Here is an 18231-nt window from a genome sequence, read left to right as displayed (position 1 = left end):
AACCTGAGACTCTCAAATAACTTTGTACCAACGAGGAAATATTATATATGTTCTATCTTGAATTAATTGTTTAAGTAGTGGACCTAAAATATAATTGAAGAAAGTTACATCATTCCAAAAGCTTACTTTCATTCTGCTTCAGTTCATGCTTACCTTTTCTTAAAATAATATCAAATAAATAATAGAGTGGACATGTACATTTCCATACAATATTGATCATCAAATTTCTAAATGTATATATTCAATAACAGTTATTGGAATATGAAGAACTATTGAATGAAACTTGATTATGATGTTCTCTTTTCTATTATGTTGCTATCAATTCCCTCTCCTATTCTCTTTCAAGTAGCTCCATTCATTTCTTCAAGGCATTTCTTTCAACAATTCAGCTGGGGAGAGAGTGTTCCTGAATGAGAAAGGGGAAGCAACAGGTGGATTTGACATCACCAACTTGATCACTTTTCCAAACAGATCCTTTCAGAGAGTCAAAGTTGGAAAGATGGATCTCAAGGCACCAAAGGGGAAGGAATTACTCATTGATGAAGATGTGATTGTCTGGCACATAGTTTTTAACCAGGTATCAAATTATTGAATCAACAATGCCTTAATCTATTATGATCCCATACTGAATGTACTCTCCTTAGAAGTCTAATTTCTGTCTTTTAAATAAACAATGGTGTATTCTTTCAAATGTTGATGATCAAACATTCCTCAAATTGACAAAATGATAATGTAAAAGCCATGTTTGCATATTTGGTTTCCATTTCTGTTTGAAATCATACGAATGGTCATGTTTTCCTGAGATTGTCACCATGTGTTGTTATTTACTCACCTTGACCTTCAAACAGGACCATTTCTACATTATTCTGATTAGTAAATTTTTAAGTTGTTGATGAAGTTGATAAACTCTTGTGGACTTAAGAATAATTTTCCTCCATAAAGAAAAACATCACAAACTCTTTTACATTTCTCCTTTTTCAAAACCTTTTAATGATTATCACCAGGTTCTCCCACTTTCCAGATGTAATGACCCTTGTTTCCCTGGATCCTGGAAGAAAAGGATTGAGGGAAATCAATTCTGCTGCTTTGACTGTGTTCCATGCCCAGAAGGGAAGATTTCAAACCAAAATGGTAGGTAGGTATTCTACCAATTTTCTTTGAACTTAAGGAACCTTTATTAAACCAATTTAGGATGCATATTATTAAGGGAGTTTCAATGGTATAGAATTACTACAATGACAATTCCTTGATTTTTCTTCCAGATATGGATGACTGTTTCGAATGTTCAGAAGATCATTATCCAAATGAAGAAAATAATGGATGTATTCTGAAACCAGTGGTGTTCCTAACTTTTGAAGAAACCTTAGGAATTGGTTTGGCCTCAGTTGCTCTTTGTTTCTTATTCTTGACAGCTTGGGTACTTGGAACTTTTATACAGCACAGGGATACTCCCATTGTCAAAGCCAACAACCGGTCCCTCACCTACACCCTGCTTGCCTCTCTTCTGCTCTGTTTTCTCTCTTCTTTGCTCTTCCTCAGCCAACCTGGCAAAGTGACCTGCCTTCTCAGACAATCAATGTTTGGTGTCACTTTCTCAGTGGCCATTTCTAATGTACTGGCCAAAACCATCACTGTGGTTGTGGCATTCAAGGCCACTAAACCAGGATCTCAGATGAGGAGATGGGTGGGGAAAAGATTGGCTCTTTCTACTGTCCTTTCCTGCTCTCTCTTACAAGTATGTATTTGTATTCTTTGGTTGTCAACATCTCCCCCATTCCCTGAGTTGGACATGCACTCAGAGCTCCAAGAAATGATTTTACAATGCAATGAGGGTTCAGCTTTCTTCTTCTATTGTGTCTTGGGCTACATGGGTATCTTGGCCATTGCCAGCTTTATTGTGGCTTTCCTTGCCCGTAAATTACCCGACAGCTTCAATGAAGCCAAATTCATCACCTTTAGCATGTTAGCCTTTTGCAGTGTGTGGATCTCCTTCTTTCCAGCCTATCTGAGCACAAAAGGAAAAGCCATGGTAGTTGTGGAAGTCTTCTCCATCTTGTCCTCCAGTGCTGCTTTACTGGGATGCATATTCCTGCCAAAGTGCTACGTCATTGTTTTCAGGCCTGATCTAAACCAAAGGGAACAACTGACAAAGAGAAATTAGTACCCCATGTGATCTTCCTTGCTTGAAGAAATTGTTGACAAAAAAAAAGAAGAAGAAGAAGAAGAAGAAGAAGAAGAAGAAGAAGAAGAAGAAGAAGAAGAAGAAGAAGAAGAAGAAGAAGAAGAAGGAGAAGAGAAAGATTGCTTTTTGTCTACAGGGAGTATAAAAAAATTCTTTCAAAAAAGGATTTATGGACGATTATTCTTAACACGGATGGATGAGTGGATAGATAGATAGATAGATAGGTAGATAGATAGATATATAGGTAGGTAGGTAGGTAGGTAGGTAGGTAGGAAGGCAGGCAGGCAGGCAGGCAGACAGACAGACAGACAGACAGACAGACAGACAGACGATAGATGCTATGGATAGGGAAAATGGACCAAATTATAATGAAAGTGAAACCTTAATTCAGATAGAAACTAGTTACACTAGATTTCTCTGCAAGGGATGCTTCCCCTGTTCTCATCATTGGTGGCATGATGTTCCACATAGTTTACCAGCTTTATCAATTGAAATTTAAGGAAAATCCTTGAATAAACTTTTATGACATACATTGGAAGGAGTTTTATTTATTTATTCATACATTTAAGAGAATGTATATGGACACCCTATCACTTTCAGTGTTTCTGAGCTACCTAAATTTTTTTAAAAAATATATAGAAAGAATAAAAACACACCGCTTGGGATAACAATCAATTAGTTGAGCCACTTCATAGGTTCCAACCTATTTTGGGTTCCACAAACCTATTGACAAAACCAGGTACTTAGAGCTTTTCAAAAGAGGGTCAAAGTGGGGACCAATCTAATCTCAGTGTGGATGATGTTCCAGAGGGAGGGAGCCATCATGAAGAAGAGACTTCTTCTGGGTCCCACCAGATGTCCTGACTTAAGAGGGAGGACTCACAACGTTCCCTGCCTCCCTGCTCCACTGCATCACATGGATGTGATCAGGAAGAGTCAATTCTTCAAATGACCCAAGCCATGTAGCATTGAAAGGGGAGAACCAGCACCTTTAATTGTACCCAGAAGCAGATTGTCAGACAATGCAACTCCCACAGCAAAGGTGACACCTGTGCCAAAGGTGCTTTATTTTTTAAGAGGCAATGAGACTTTCTCATTTTCTTTGAAGACCTTTTGAATCTCATCCAATAAAATTCTTCAGCTCCGACTGGATTGGTGGGGAACGGAATGATTTATACTCCTTGCAAAAAAAAAAAATTAAAAAAAAATGGATGTTTGAGAATCTCCATAAATATGACATCTGTGCACAGCGGAATCTGCACCAAACCGTATGGACTGGCTGTATTTTGAACCAATTGGAGCTTCTGGGTACTTTTCAAGGGCAGCCCCATTGAAAAGGGTCCCAGGTATTATAATGATTTATTAATTGGTGTCATACATAATTTATCACTTTTATGAATGGAAATAAAAGGAACACCCCTGTATAAAACCATACAATATAAAAAATTATAAAATGTCTTTTTTTAAATAATCTTAGCCAGTTCCCCCAAAATTGCTTGCATGACTAAAAAGTCTTTCAGCATAAATGTAGGCTTCTAATCTGTAACTTCTCTGTGTTTCAAATGTTTTTTTGTTGTGGGAGAAGAAATAATATTCTTTAGATTATGTTAAAGTCTTTGTCAAAAAATGTGCAAGAAAAAAGCATTAACTTCCAGCCCAGTAAAAAAATAACATTACAAGCTGAAGTTTTATTTTTACACATTAGTACATACTTGCCGATTTCTATAACAACAATCTATCTAATCAGCAAAACCAAAGTCAAAGTTTCATTTTTTTCATCACAAGCACAACATCCAGAAGTAATTTCCAAAAAAAAAAAAAAAAAACATGATTAAGTAGATTTTCCTCTTTGAATAAAGCAACCAATTTAACCATTTCTGCTTTTTCTTCCTTGCTTTGGAAATAATATATATTTCTGTTTGCACTTAATAATCTTTATATATTACCACTAATTTTATTAACAAAATTCACTGTATTCTTTCAAATTCTTTCATCTTAAAGGGAAAATACTTTTTATCCATTTTAAAATACGAAACATTTTTTTTTAAAAATTCTAAAACTAAAAAGTTCTAATACATCTTTTTAAAAAAATTCTTCTTAACATACAAACTTTAAAATTTGCTTTTAGTCAAACCAATAAAATTCCAAGTCACTCCAATTAACTCATTAAATTTAAATCATTCCCTCCAAGTTAGCCTCATAAAATAATAGCTTGCTTCTTGTATACTTCCTTTTTAAAACTCTAAACTTTTCTTTAAGCTAATACATCTTTTCTTTAATGCTCTCTTAACATAGATCATTCAAATACACTTTCAGTAATATTTTACAAGCTTTAGGAATTACTTAAGCATTATATATAAAGGGGGAAAATGCATTTCCAAATCTCCTTTACATTAAAACTTTCTTTATTACAAATATCAGACCGATGAAAATCCATCCTAATTCCAATTGGCTCATTATGTTTAAATCAGTCCTTCCAGCTTATCTTCATAAAATAAAATCTTTTTCTTTTCTCAAATGTTTATTAAGCAGTCATAAAAATCTCCGGGATTTCTCAATTTTTCATAGTGTCCATGAAAAACGGTCCCAAACTTGTCCTTTTAAAAGCTGCAGATTTTGGGGAAACTCTTCTTGCAATCGTGTTGGGAGATTTATGTTTAAACCATCATAATACAGTTTGGTGTCAGGTTTATATTCCAAAATTGAAATTGACTCCTCTACATTGTCAGCTACTTGTTGAATTGCCTTGGTGATCTTGTATCTTTCTACCCATAATTGTATCCCTGAAGTAGTTTGAGTAGATTTTTTGACATACTTGGAGCATAGCTAGTCTATGAACTGGTGGGTTTTATTTCAGGATTTTTCAAATGCATCTCTAATAATTTGCTCCTCTTTAACTCCCTATTTAGTCAAAGAGTAGCTTTTTTGTAAGACACTTAAGAATTACTGGCCAATCAGGAATCATAAAAATCAGAATGTTTGAGCCATCAACAGCAAAGCAGACCATGCTACAAAAAATAAACGAGAACCACAACTTTCTGTCCTTATATTTCTCTATATTCTTTTTTTAAAGACACCCCATACTTCCTTATTTTAGCTTGCCTTCAGCCGTCTGTTTCCAAAATGCTGCAGATCTTCAAAAAGGAATAGTAGGGTGTGACTAAAGAGAGACTTTCTTAGTTTAATAAAGATGGATAGTCTTTAAAAAGACTATCAATTGAGAAATTAAAGACACAACCCAATGTCCATTTGGAAAATAAATTACAAAACAGCTGCTTTTTCAACAACGAAGTGATTGCAGCCCAGCCCTCCTGCTGTCAGTATACAGGCTGCTTTGAAGCACAGCTCCTAAGCTCCTTGGAGACGGTGGCTTTATGGAGAATCTTGTGGGATAATTCCAGGACTCTCCCTAACCCTAAATGATCTTGAGATAGGGGAGTTAGTGATTGAGACATTGTCATGGTCGGATCATTCCCTTCTTAGGCTTGACTTTCTAACTGTCACACCCCGCCGCAGGGAGGCAGAACAGACCAGATGGTTCCGCCCCAGGCGCCTGATGGATCCTGATAGGTTCCAGATGGAGCTTGGGCCATTTCCTGAGGCTCTGATCATGGCTCGGCTGAGGAGCTGGTGGCTGCCTGGGATAGGGCGGCCGCCGACGCTTTGGACCAAGTCGTGCCTGTGCAGCCTCTGACCTGTCGCCGAGTCTACCTGGCTCCTTGGTTCTCTGAGGAGCTGAGGCAGATGAAGCACCAGAAAAGATGCCTAGAGAGCAGTTGGTGATCCACTCCATTTAAAGGTCCAGTGCGGCACTTCCCCTAGCCCACCCCCCCTCCAAGTGCTCCGATCACACAGCCTCCCCATCCCTCGATATAAACTGGCCAAGAGGCATGCAGCAGAGAGCCAAGACCATCCTGAGCCTCGCTGCTTTTGCTTCTGCCTCCCTGGCCTGAGGCTCCCGCAGCATGCCTGTTCATGGAGGCCAGGAGCCCTTTACCCCCGTTTCTGCCTTCAGGGCTCTACCTGCTGGCCCCCTCCCCACACATCCCTGGCCTGTCTGTCAACATTACAGAAGATGCAACACTGCCCATAAGCAATGTACAGCCTCTCACAGTAACAAGAATTGTCTGCAATTCTCCTTACTGTGAGAGGCTGCACATTGCAAAGAATAACGAAGCAAGGCAGGTGGGGTGGGGTGGAGGACAAAGAAAGGCAGGGGCTGCGGAGCTGCCCCAAGGTCCCGTATCGGCTTACCTGAAGGCCTTTCAGCCAGGCCACCCATGCCAAACCCTCCCCCTCCCCCCAGGGCAGCCAGATCCCTTCAATAACCTGCTTTCCAGATCCGTTCTCTCCTGCGCATAGTCTGTTGGACTACAGTAAAAAAAAAAAAAAAAACACCAGTAGTTCAGACCTTCCAACTTCAAAATCTCATGAAGTTGGAAAGTGTTTTACCATAGTCCCACAATACTTTTCTTGCCCTGCACATGACGGTGGAGAACGGAGCTGGAAAGCAGGTTAATGAAGGGATGTGGCTGCCTTGGGAGGTTTGGGGGAGGTGAGGGACCTCTGTGTGTGCTGTGTAGAGGGGGGGGATGGAGAGAATGTTGCTGCCAGCCCTGGATAACTCTCCGAGGTTGGATCAGGTCTCTCTCTTTCTCTCTCTCTCTGACACACACACACTGTTCTTTCTTTGGGATTGCAGCACAGACGGCCCTTCCAGGATTGCAAGGCTGAAGGCTTCGGATGGAGCATTTTGGGGATGTGTGTTCTATGCTGTGATCCCAAGTAAAGAAAGCAGCAGGAAAAGGGGGAGGAGGCTGGCAGCTGGGGAGGTGCTCTGAAGATCAGGGCTGAGTTGCACAGCCCTCGCTGGCTCAGCTGATTAGTGGGCAGCGGGCAGCGGGCAGCAGGTAGAAATTAAGGGGCTGAACCTCCATGAGGTGACCGGGGAAGGGAAGGGCTGCGTCCTGTGCTGGCCATGCCCACCCTGTCACTAGGGCTTATTTTGGGGGGAGGGCATATATTTATATATTTATTATCGGGACAAGTCCTGTTTTCGGGGAAACATGGTATTGGATTTTAACTATTTTAACTATGATTGTCAGGGTTCCAAGTAATTATGCCATAGAAAGCAGAACTCCAAGGCAGGCAGGTTCTTCAAAGAACAATTTTATTGGAGATATCATATTGGCACAAAGTGGTGAAAACCGACTCTGAAAGTTCCCGTGGTTTTCACCTGATTAAAAAGTGAAAGTCCTCCCTTTCTCCAAACAATCGGTCACATTGTCTAATCGAGGTACTGGCTGGTTGCCTGGTTACTTTACTCCTCCTCTCTCTAGCCACCTGTTGGAATGTACTTGGCTCCCACAAGAAACTATTTTCTTTTGGCTACAAACTCCCCATCTAACTATGTTTCACGTCCCTTTCTCTTCTTCACATTGTGGCAACCCTGAAGCCTCCAAAATGGCCCCAGCCAGGTTCACTTCAGAATTGACAGTCGGACCCCCTTAACTGAAGAGAAGTTCCTGAAAAAGAAGAGAAATCACATGGAGGTTAATTAACATTCATCCACACGCACCCCTCTTTCTCGCCCTGGAGGTCCCTTTGTCTTTTGAGGGTACTTCTCATGAAACTGCTTAACCAACCTGTCTGCTTTTACATCCCAGCTTTTTACCTTTTCTGTTTTTACATCCCAGCTTTTTCAGACAATGGGTATCCCTTCCACTGTATTAGGTACTGCAACCTCCCCTTGTACAGCCTGGAATCTAAACTTCTTTTGATCTCGTAATGCGTTTCTGTTGCACTACAATTGGTTTTGGGGTTGCCTGATCTACTGGCCTGAGCTGGGAGTCTACCGACAGTTTTAACAAACTACTGTGAAAGACTGGATGCACTTTCCCTAGCAAGCGGGGGAGTCTAAGCTGTAGTGTTACAGGTTTAGTTAGTTTCACTATAGGGAAGGGCCCTATGAACTTTGGTTCTAATTTTTTGCAGGGGAGCTCTAGCCTCAAGTACTTGGTCAAGAGGTAAACTTTACTCCCTATTCGGAATGGGCTTTGCCCCCCCCCAATGTTTATCGGCTTGCACTTTATGGGTTGTCGCCACTTCCTGAAGGGCTCACTTTGTATTTTCCCAGGCTTTTTTCAGGGATTCCATCCAGTCAGTCAAGGACATGGGTGAAGGTTGTTCCATAGGGAGCTTGGGCATGGGGACAAATTCCATGCCACTAGTGACTTGGAAAGGGGTCAGTCCAATGTGCACCACATTGTTGTATGCCACTTTGGCAAAAGGCAGCAGTTCTGCCCCCTCTGTTTGCTGATAATTCACATAGGATCTTAAATACTGTTCCACCATTGTGTTTGTGCTAATCTGTACCAGATAGTTGATGTTTGACCATTTCATCCAACAGGGACAGGGAAATGGATTCCCGATCCATTAATTAATATTAAACGTTTGTCCTGATTTCTAGAATTAGAGCAACATTGTAGCTGCCAAATTCCCAATTCCATTTCTCCACTATTTTCAAAACAGGTTAAGCATCAGTCAGTTATGATGTCACTCCAAAGAAGGAAAGTTATTGATCAGACATATAAAGAAAACATTGCCAGGTTGCCAATGGTTCAATGGCAATTACGTCCCTTATGAATGACTGCAATCATTCTATTATTCTAGCAGGCCACAATATCAAAAGGTCTGCACAGAAGGGAATAGAAACTGAGAAAGAATCCATATAAATATTTCAAGAGCCACATGGGGGAAGGAAGTCGTAATGCTGACTCTGTGAGATTCATTTCCACAAAGTTCTCTTCCTTCTGTTTTATCTGCCAGAAGTTCTCCTTGAAGATAGACTCAGAAATTTTCTCCATATGCAGAAAATCATAAAATTGTTCGTCTTGGTGTTCCAGATGCACAAAGCAGATACTCTGAGCTGTTGTGCAAATGATGCTTTCCCTGTTCCACATGAGTGGTATCAACCTGGTGACCTCGTCATCGGTGGGATGATGTCTCACTTGATTTACCATTTTTATCAAACTCTATTCAAGGAACACCCTTTTCTCAACCTTTATGATTCACCAATGTAAATGTTTTCCTTTGAATCATCTGACCTTAGACCCACATAGCAAAGAATCATTTATATGACTGTTTGTGTAAGAAATGTAGAGTTTTTCATGTAAATGTATGAATTCTTTGTGTTTTGAAAGCTTTCTAGTGGTGAGAGAAGAGGGAACTTTGTTTGTGATTGTTTCATCAACGACGTTCTCATAAGTAAAGCATATTCGATTGTGATTGTGAAATTATCAAAAAAAAAAAAAGAATGCTAAAAAAAAAATCAGCTCTGCCACATTTCACAACAGAAAAATAAAGGTGCTTTTCCAAAAGGCAACTGGACATTCTTGGTATTTCCTTTGAAAAGATTTTGCTTCTCATCTAAGAAGCTTCTTGCTCTGTTTCAGTTCTGGAAGCTTCTTGGATGAGAAGCAAAATTTTATCCGTGGGCTGTCAGACTCCTGAATGCAACATAACATCATAAGCATAAACAATAGACTTGCAGGGCAGGGCAACATATTTGTGCAATATATCATAATGCAATGTTACGCACATATATGTATAGAGGATTGTGTATTGTTAGTATGATTTATTGAGTTAGGGACTTTCTTTCTTTCACTGTGAATTATTGATATGTATTTATGTTGGGCGGGTGCACAAAGGGAGGCTCAGCCAATCTCATTGTACACATGTTGTGCTTTGATAATAAAGGTTGAATTGAAAATATTTTCAAAGAAAAAAACCCTAAGAAAGTCCAGTTGCCTTTTTGAAAAGCACTTTTGGGCCAACCATGACCAGGATGACTGAGAATCTGCATAGACATAAATATTGGAAGTTAGTTAAATTATTGGCATTCTGTTCTACTGAACAGGTAAGGAATGATAGGATAGAGTAAAGGTGTTTTAATATTTCTATCTTGCAGCCAAAGTGGACACACACCTTAGATATTGATTCTGGGGGAACTTAGAATTTTGAGAAATCATAGAACATTCCTTCAGAACTGAAAAGATTCAGATGAAGAAGATCTATGGGTTTAGAGAGAATCTTACCCTTAATCTATAATTCTTTCTAATTCAGTAAAGTTCCTAGAAAACTAAATCAACAGAGAAAACAAGCCACAGCATTCTGAGTTAAACTGAATGCTGAAGTTAAGACTCCATAAATTAATATAGTATGCCTTATGATTAGTAACTTTCTAGAAAAAGATAAAAGAAAAAAAAAGTATGCAAAATATATTTGGACTGATTACAAAATTCTTTAATACTTCAGTCAGAAACAGGTTTTCTGGTAGTCAATTAAAAACAGTACTATACTAAAATAATTTGCAAAATTATTATTATTATTCTCTTTTATTCATTAAAAATGAAACAGTCAACTGGACATTTAAAAATGTGTCACAAATACCATTGACTGGTGCTAATGGTTGATACCGGTTACTGCCAGCATCCTAGGTATCAACCAAGTATTATTATTATTATTATTATTATTATTATTATTATTATTATTATTATTATTATTATTATTATTAAATCTTTAGTGAGATTCACAGCCTTTGAGGCTGGTTAATAGCTCAGCAGCTTGAGTCCTAACCAAGGACCTAGGAACTGTTAAGGTATCGTCGGAGGATGTAAGCTGTTCCGAGTAAGGTGGCTTTTTTGTAGAGTCAAAATGTTCAAGTCCGGCAAATTTAGAATTTCTAAATAGCAGGGTAGCCCTTTGGGTATTGCTCCAAGGGCTCCAATTACAATCGGGACAACACACAATTTCTTTTTCCACAGTCGCTCAACTTCAATTTGCAAGTCCCAGTACTTTGTGATTTTTTTTCTTGCTGCTTATCTTCAATCCGTGCATCACCAGGTATTGCAATGTCAATGAATCATACTTTTTTTCTTTTCAACTATTGTTATGTCAGGTGTGTTGTGGACCAAGTGCCTGTCAGTCTGAATCCTAAAGTCCCAAAAGATCTTGAGTTTCTCATTCTCAACCTGATGTTCCCAGTGGTTTTTGCTGTACTCAAATCCAAACTTCTGGCACAATTTCCAGTGAATGATCTTAGCAACACGGTCATGGCGTTGTAGGTAGTCAGTTTGTGAAATTTTGCTGCATCCACTGATCAGGTGGTCGACTGTCTCATCTTTCTCATTGCAGCGGCGGCATTTGCTGTTGGTGGTAACATGTTGAATTTTTGCCTTCATGCAGTTTGTGGCTAGGGCTTGTTCTTGAGCTGCCAAAATAAAGCTTTCAGTTTCTTTTTTCAGTACTCCTGATCTTAACCAGTTCCAAGTTAGTTTCTGGTAAGCTTTGCCTTCAATACTTTTCAAGTATTGGCCATGCAGAGCTTTGTGTTTCCAATTTTCAGCTCGCTGCTCAATTACTTCTTTCTTATATTCTGCTTTTGTTTTAGTTCTCTTTAAAAGGCCTCCTTTATTTACTTCCTTAATCATTGGTTCTTCACTTTTCTGGATGTAATCATTCAAACTGCGTTTTTCTTCTTCCACAGTCTGCTTTACTTGTAGGAGTTGTTGTTGTTGTTGTTGTTGTTGTTGTTGTTGTTGTTGTTGTTATTATTATTATTATTATTATTATTATTATTATTATTATTATGTGTGCTTAATCTATTTGCAGTGTATTAACCAAATTCTACCAACACATCCTTGCCTTGGCCTTTGCTGTGAAGGAGATCAATGAAGACCCCCAGATCTTACCTAACATCACTCTTGGGTTCCACATCTATGACAGTTACTACAATCCAAGAATGACTTATCGCAGCACTCTTGACCTCCTTTTCAAATCCCAGGAATTTGTTCCTAACTACAAATGTGATAGCCAGAAGAATCTGATGGCCATCATTGGAGGATTAGGTTCTGATACATCATCTAATATAGCTGAAGTTGTAGATTTTTACAAGATTCCACAGGTCAGTATGGAGGAGATGAACAGAAAAAAATTGTACTTTGTTCTTATGACATAATTACTGAGATATTAGATTTGTATTAAGACTTTCTACAGACCTTAAGTTATAATACTTCGCAGTCTTTTATGAAGCTACAATGCCAATCATAGAAGTGAGTTATCTAGAGTCATTCCATTCCATACCATAGATTTGAATGTAGCACATTCTCGTCTTGTTCAAACAAATGAACTATTATAATGTCTTTGAAATAATTCCTAGAAATTCCATTCTATATTAATATTTCAAAAGAAATAGAGGAAAAGTTCCTTCTTTGGAGATTTTTTACAGGAAAACTAGAAAGATTGGATTTGACCTAATGACTCAACAGAGTATTATTCTGCTTTATTTTAGCTGACATATGGCTCATTAGCCCAAGAGAAGTTTCAGACTAGCAAACGCTCCTCACTTTATTTCATGGTCCCAAAAGAGGACCATCAGTACATTGGAATTATCCAACTGCTTCATCATTTCAGATGGACATGGATTGGGATTTTTACTATGGATAACAACAACGGAGAACATTTCTTACAGAAAATGCAGCCCATACTTTCACAAAATGGAATCTGTTCATCGTTCATACAAAGGCTTTCACAACTAGTCCACATAGAACTCTTTGGAGAACTTGATCACATGATCTCAGGTATTTACATTAATTTGAGGAACAGCAACACCACCACATTTCTAGTCTATGGGTCAATTATGTGGCTCAGGGCTGTCATGTTTCTAGCGGATCCTGAAAACAAGCAAACTGCATTACTTAGAAAGGTGTGGATCATGACTGCGCAGATTGGTTTTATGCTTTCTGGCTTTCAAGTCATGTGGGATCTCCAGATGTTCCATGGGGCTATTTCCTTCACTGTACATTCAACTGCAGTTGTAGGTTTCAAGGAGTTTCTTCAGACCATCAATCCACTTTCAGTCTCCAGAGATGGGTTTCTGCAGGACGTTTGGGAGCAAGCATTTGATTGTTCATTTCCAAAACCAGGGTTACAAGAAATGCACAGTAGGCAATGCACTGGGGAGATGCAGCTGGGGGATCTTCCTGGGCCTTTGTTTGAAATGGAAATGACTGGCCAAAGCTACAGTGTCTACAATGCAGTTTATGCTGTGGCTCATGCTTTGCAAGCTCTATTCATGTCGGGGTTCAATAAGAAAAAAATGATCGGTAAAAAAACTGACCTTCCACCTATGCAGCCTTGGCAGGTATTCTCTCTGCATTGGACGCTTCTTTTATTTCAATGAGCAATTTGATCTAGAATTATCATTTGAACCTATAGAAGAAAGTCTTAATATTTGCTGCTTATGAAATCCAGTTAGGTATGAACACCAAGAAACTACTATATTGTTAAATAACACAGTTAAGGGAACCTGCTAGTGGCTCAGTGGCTGAGACACTGAGCTTGTCAATCAGGAAGGTCGGCCGTTTGGCGGTTCGAATCTCTAGTACAGGTTTCCTGCGTGATCAGGAGGTTGGACTAGATGACCTCCAAGGTCCCTTCGATCTCTGTTACTGTTAAACTATCTTTTTAAACTTGGCTTCCCCATGGATTTTGCTTGTCAGAAGGTGGCAAAGATCATAAATGTGAAAACAGGTCGTAATGTGAAAAACAGTCATAAGTCTCTTTTTTCAGTGCCCTCACAACTTAAAACAGTCACCAAACAAGCTGTTGTAAATAGAGGACTACCTGTACTATCCTTTAAATTCTCTGATTCTTTCATTCTCTTTCACATAGCTCCATCCATTTCTACATGGCATTTCTTTTAACAATTCGGCTGGAGAGAAAGTTTCCCTGAATGAAAAAGGGGAAGTAATGGGTGGATTTGATATCATCAACCTCATCACATTTCCCAATCGGTCTTTTCAAAGAGTTAGAGTCGGAAGAATAGATCCGAGTTCTCCAACAGGCAAAGAATTATTCATTGTTGAAGATCTGATTGTCTGGCACCCAGCTTTTAATCAGGCATGGACTCATTTCATGGACTATATCTTGGGCTATTATGATCCCAAATAGGGGCTCTTAAACCATATTGAGCAAAGCCTCTTTAGAAATCTAATTTCTATGTTTGCAAGAAAAAATGGCATACTATGAACAAATATGGCCCATGATCAAGCATTAATCGAATTGACAAAATGATCTTACAATGTAAAAGTCAGATTTTCTTTTTGGTTGCAATTGCCTTTCAAATTATGGATGTTGCCTTATTTCTGTAACATTTTCATCCCACGTATTTATTTATTCACCTTGCCTTTTTCAAAGAGACCTTTTTCCTCATCATTGTAACTTCAACAACTATTAATGTTTTAATATAAATCCAGCTAGGTAATATTCACTTAGGCCTCAGGGAAGTAAAGATTTCTCTAGCCCAATAGAAGAGAATGATTAATAACTCACAATGAAGGTGTCCCAGGATAATCTTGAAGAATCTACTCTGAGTCAGTCACTGGTCCACCTTTGGTCACGGTGACTGTCCCAGATTAGATCCTGCAGGATTAATAAATGTTTTTTTCTAAAACCACCCTTTCAAAGAATCTTTTATGTTTATCACCAGGTACTTCCAATTTCTCTGTGTAATGACCATTGCTCCCCTGGATACTGGAAAAAGGAGATTGAAGGAAAACAATTCTGTTGCTATGACTGTGTTCCATGTCCAGAAGGGAAGATTTCAAATCAAAAGGGTAAGTTAGACATTCCAGGAAGTTTTCATTAGGTTGATTTAAGCAATCAAAGAGGAGCAGTGGTTCAATAGCTTAATGATGCTAGAGAAGGTCATTAAGCTCCAACGGTTTGAGTCCTAGCATGGTGTGGTGTGGTGAGCTTCCGTCACTCATCTCAGCTTCTGCTGATCTAGCAGTTTGAAAGCATGTTATATGCAAGTAGATAAATAGGTACCATTTCGGTGGGGAGATGAGCTGGCAGGTTAGAATCCTGCTAGCACTGCACTTCCCATTTGCGATATCCATTTGTGACACAGCTTTGGTGAAGGGACAGGGCCCCATATGATACTGCAGCAAAAACAGTGGTGAAATCTAAAATTTGTTACTATCAGTTCTGTGGGCGTGGCTTGGGGGGAATATTGTGACTGGGTGGGCATGGCCAAGTTTTTTTTTTTTACTTTTAAAACCATTTTTTTCTACAACTTCTTTGGCTAAGAGGTGGTTAAAAAATGCTTTTAAAAGCCTCTGACGATCCCAGCTGAGTTGCCTGATCAGCAGAGGCTTTTTTTCTTTTAAAAGCCTCTACCAATCAGGCAACAAAGCTGGGATCGTCAGAGGCTTTTAAAAGAAAAAAAGCCTCTGCCGATCAGGCAACTCAGCTGGGATCGTCAGAGGCTTTTAAAAGCATTTTTTCTACAACCTCTTTGAAAAAATGCTTTTAAAAGCCTCTGATGATCCCAGCTGAGCTGCATGATCATCAGAGGCTTTTTTTTTACTTTTAAAAGCATTTTTTCTGCTGAAGAGGTTGTAGAAAAAAATGCTTTAAAGCCTCTGATGATTGCGCGGCTCAGCTGTGCATGGGGGTGGGGCAGATTTTTGCTACCGGTTCTCCGAACCACCTGCCTCCATCGCTACTGGATCAGGCGATCCGGTCCAAACCGGGAGTATTTCACCCCTGAGCAAAACCATTCAGTTTCCTTTCTGATGCAGAGCTAGCTCGCCCACTTTGAAGATGTTTCGCTTCTCATCCAAGAAACTTCTTCAACTCTTACTGGATGGTGGAGAATGGAAGTATTTATATTCCTTGGAGACAGCTGGTCATTTGCATTCTTTTAAAGAGTTGTTCAGGACACTTGGAGGTTTGTCTGTGTCCTCGGGGTCAGCTGAGTAGTGCAAATGGTATGGAGCCTTCTTGGAACTGCTGAAAGGACTGTGTTGTGGAGCTGTGCTTTCTGCAGCTGTGTTCCTTTCTGCCCTGTGTCCCTTCATTGTGGAAGACAGACGCAGGCTGTTGGGGATGTGTCTGTGTTGTCTGCTTCTCAAACTGAAGCACAAATGGAATGGATTTGCTGGAAATCCATTTACTTCCACACCATTTGAAGGGTATTCATCCCAAAGTGCACAGATAAATATCAATGGAAATTCTCAGTCATCCAGGTCATGGTTCTCCCAAAGTTCCATTTTAATGACCAGCTGTCTTCAAGGAATATAAATCCTTCCATTCCCCACCATCCAGTCATAGCTAAAGAAGCTTCTTGGAGGAGAAGCAAAACATATTCAAAGAAAAAACAAGAAAGTCAAATTGCCTCTTGAAAAAGCACCTTTGGGACAACCACGACCTGGGTGACTGACAATCTTCATAGACAAACAGAGCTGGCAGTCTTAGGGCAGCCAACTACTAGTCTGTATTAGCATTATAGTCTCCTGGCTATTGGAACATCACCATATACTAAATAAATAAGTAAATTTAAGCAAACTGTAATACACTACCTTAGTGTGCAAATAGCTAATACTTTTAGTTATTAGTGAATATTCATTTTTATAGCTGTGACTCACAATCTGTTGTTCAGGTCATTACACTCTGTTACTAGAGACTTACATATCTCTTCATCATTTTCTTTTCCACGTTTTGGAAAAAAAAATGGGGAAAGTCCAAATGGCCTACATTGCAATAAAGTTTAAAATGATTTTAAAAAGGTTGCATTTCAAAGAATAATATTCCTTCCATATCTGCTTCGTTTTAAGCCAATCCTAAATTTTCCATTTGAGGAAAATTTTCATAGAAACATGATCCATCTGATAACCAGTGGAAAGAGTTCAAAAGAAATAACAAATGTCACCTGTTCAGACGGCAATGTGAATAATATGGAAGGCCTAGATAACAAATTGCTTGATTTTCCTTTCAGATATGGATGACTGTTTCGAATGTTCAGAAGATCATTGTCCAAATGAAGAAAAGAATGGATGTATCCTGAAAGTGGTGATGTTTCTAACTTTTGAAGAAACATTGGGAATCGGTTTAGCTTCAGCTGCTCTTTGTTTCTTCTTCTTGACATCTTGGGCAGTTGGAATTTTTATTAAGCACAGGGATACTCCCATTGTCAAAGCCAACAACCGGTCCCTCACCTACACCCTCCTTGTCTCTCTTCTGCTCTGCTTTCTCTCCTCTTTGTTGTTCCTCAGCCAACCTAACAAGGCGACCTGCCTTCTCCGACAACCAACTTTTGGGATCACCTTCTCAGTGGCCATTTCTAGTGTTTTGGCTAAAACTATCACCGTGGTTGTGGCTTTCATGGCCACTAAACCTGGTTCTCAGATGAGGAGATGGGTGGGGAAAAGATTGGCTTTTTCTATTGTCCTCTCATGTTCTCTGTTACAAGTATGCATTTGTATTTTTTGGTTGACAACATCTCCCCCATTCCCTGAGTTGGACATGCACTCAGAGCTCCAAGAAATGATTTTACAGTGCAATGAGGGATCAGCTTCATTCTTCTACTGTGTCTTGGGCTACATGGGTATCTTGGCCATTGCCAGCTTTATTGTGGCTTTTCTTGCTCGTAAGTTACCTGACAGCTTTAATGAAGCCAAGTTCATCACTTTCAGCATGTTGGCCTTTTGCAGTGTGTGGATCTCCTTCTTTCCAGCCTATCTGAGCACAAAAGGCAAAGCTATGGTAGCTGTGGAGGTCTTCTCCATCTTGTCCTCCAGCGCTGCATTACTGGGATGCATATTCCTGCCAAAATGCTATATCATTGTTTTGCGACCTGACCTCAACAACAGGAAGCAACTCACAAAGAGAAATTGGTATATCATGTGTTCTTTCTGGCTCCGCTAATTAAAAGATCAAAGGTGATTTGTACTCAATTTCAGGGAAAGAACCTGATATTTGGTGCCTTTGCAATTTATACTCTTTCTTTCATTGAGGTTTCTCTATAATTTCTAGATTTAAAGGGATTCTAGCCTGGTCTAATGGTTAAGGAACTGCAATAGAAAGCAAGGGACCATGAGTTCAAGCCCTGCCTTGGCCCTGAAAGCCAGCTGGATAACTTTGGACCAAACACTGTTTTTCAGTATACCTCAAAGGGTTGTTGCTATGTGGAAAAAATAAGGGGG

General features: G+C 39.4%; 1 protein-coding gene across 1 annotated transcript; it reads left to right on the top strand.

Annotated features, from left to right (window-relative positions):
* Positions 1 to 6666: 6666 nt before the first annotated feature.
* LOC148113677 (vomeronasal type-2 receptor 26-like) lies at positions 6667 to 17953 on the top strand. Its single transcript, XM_087893264.1, has 7 exons — positions 6667 to 6696; positions 9088 to 9260; positions 11855 to 12146; positions 12534 to 13385; positions 13916 to 14143; positions 14733 to 14859; positions 17025 to 17953. The coding sequence occupies exons 1-7, from the start codon at positions 6667 to 6669 to the stop codon at positions 17951 to 17953; spliced, it is 2631 nt and encodes an 876-aa protein (XP_087749390.1).
* Positions 17954 to 18231: the final 278 nt, after the last annotated feature.

Source organism: Pantherophis guttatus, chromosome 4, assembly GCF_059756535.1.
Source record: "Pantherophis guttatus breed Tessera chromosome 4, ASM5975653v1, whole genome shotgun sequence".
Taxonomy (NCBI): domain Eukaryota; kingdom Metazoa; phylum Chordata; class Lepidosauria; order Squamata; family Colubridae; genus Pantherophis; species Pantherophis guttatus.
This window is presented reverse-complemented; position numbering and strand designations above follow the sequence as displayed.